General features: G+C 61.5%; 1 protein-coding gene across 1 annotated transcript in view; it reads right to left on the bottom strand.

The window, feature by feature from the left end:
* Positions 1-239: 239 nt before the first annotated feature.
* The window catches only part of LOC117804227 (AT-rich interactive domain-containing protein 1B-like), a 1,917-nt gene continuing 1,548 nt past the window's right edge, over positions 240-608 (bottom strand). Inside the window, exon 2 of the mRNA XM_034670791.1 lies at positions 240-536. Coding sequence (XP_034526682.1) covers positions 240-536 — 297 coding nt within the window. The remainder of the gene's footprint in view (positions 537-608) is intronic.

Here is a 608-nt window from a genome sequence, read left to right as displayed (position 1 = left end):
TGAATCGATTTATTTTAGAATATTTTACCTCCACGTCGTTGTAAAATTGGGGTATTATTTTTGCTACGAAGCATTCCAACTCAAAGCTCGCATCGAGTATGTCTGAATAGCCGGGCACAACTACGAAAACCACACTCGGTTGCCACAAAGCTAACCTATTTTTCCTGCCTTCACCTTGCAGGCTAAGAGGGAACGCGGTGTGGTTGGAGGTAGGACAAAGTTCCTCATTCTTTTCCCAGTTAAAGCTTATTGTTGGCGCTAACCGAGAAGACGGAGTCAATATTCCTCCCCAGACCGTACCGGCCGGGAGCGCCGATTTTGTTACAAAAGCCGGCCGAGCGGTCCCCGGCGCCCACACCGCTTCTTCGCCGCGCAGTCCCCGGCTCCGGACGCGCGGCTCCGCGCCCGGGGTGGGGTGGCGAGGCGGGGGTGCTCGGCGGCCGGCCATCCCAGCGCGCGTCCCGGCCCTCGGCGCGACCCTCTCCCCAGGCCCCCGGGCCCCGGGCCGCGCAGTCGGACGCCGCGAGCTCCCCAGCCTCCGAGGGAGGCAGCCGCGAGTTAAAATGGCTTTGGGCGCCTCGCCCCCGCCTCCCCCCCAGCAGAAGACG

Source organism: Ailuropoda melanoleuca, chromosome 10, assembly GCF_002007445.2.
Source record: "Ailuropoda melanoleuca isolate Jingjing chromosome 10, ASM200744v2, whole genome shotgun sequence".
NCBI classification, from domain to species: Eukaryota; Metazoa; Chordata; class Mammalia; order Carnivora; family Ursidae; genus Ailuropoda; species Ailuropoda melanoleuca.
The sequence above is the reverse complement of the archived record's forward strand: the minus strand, read 5'-3'. Positions and strand labels throughout refer to the sequence as shown.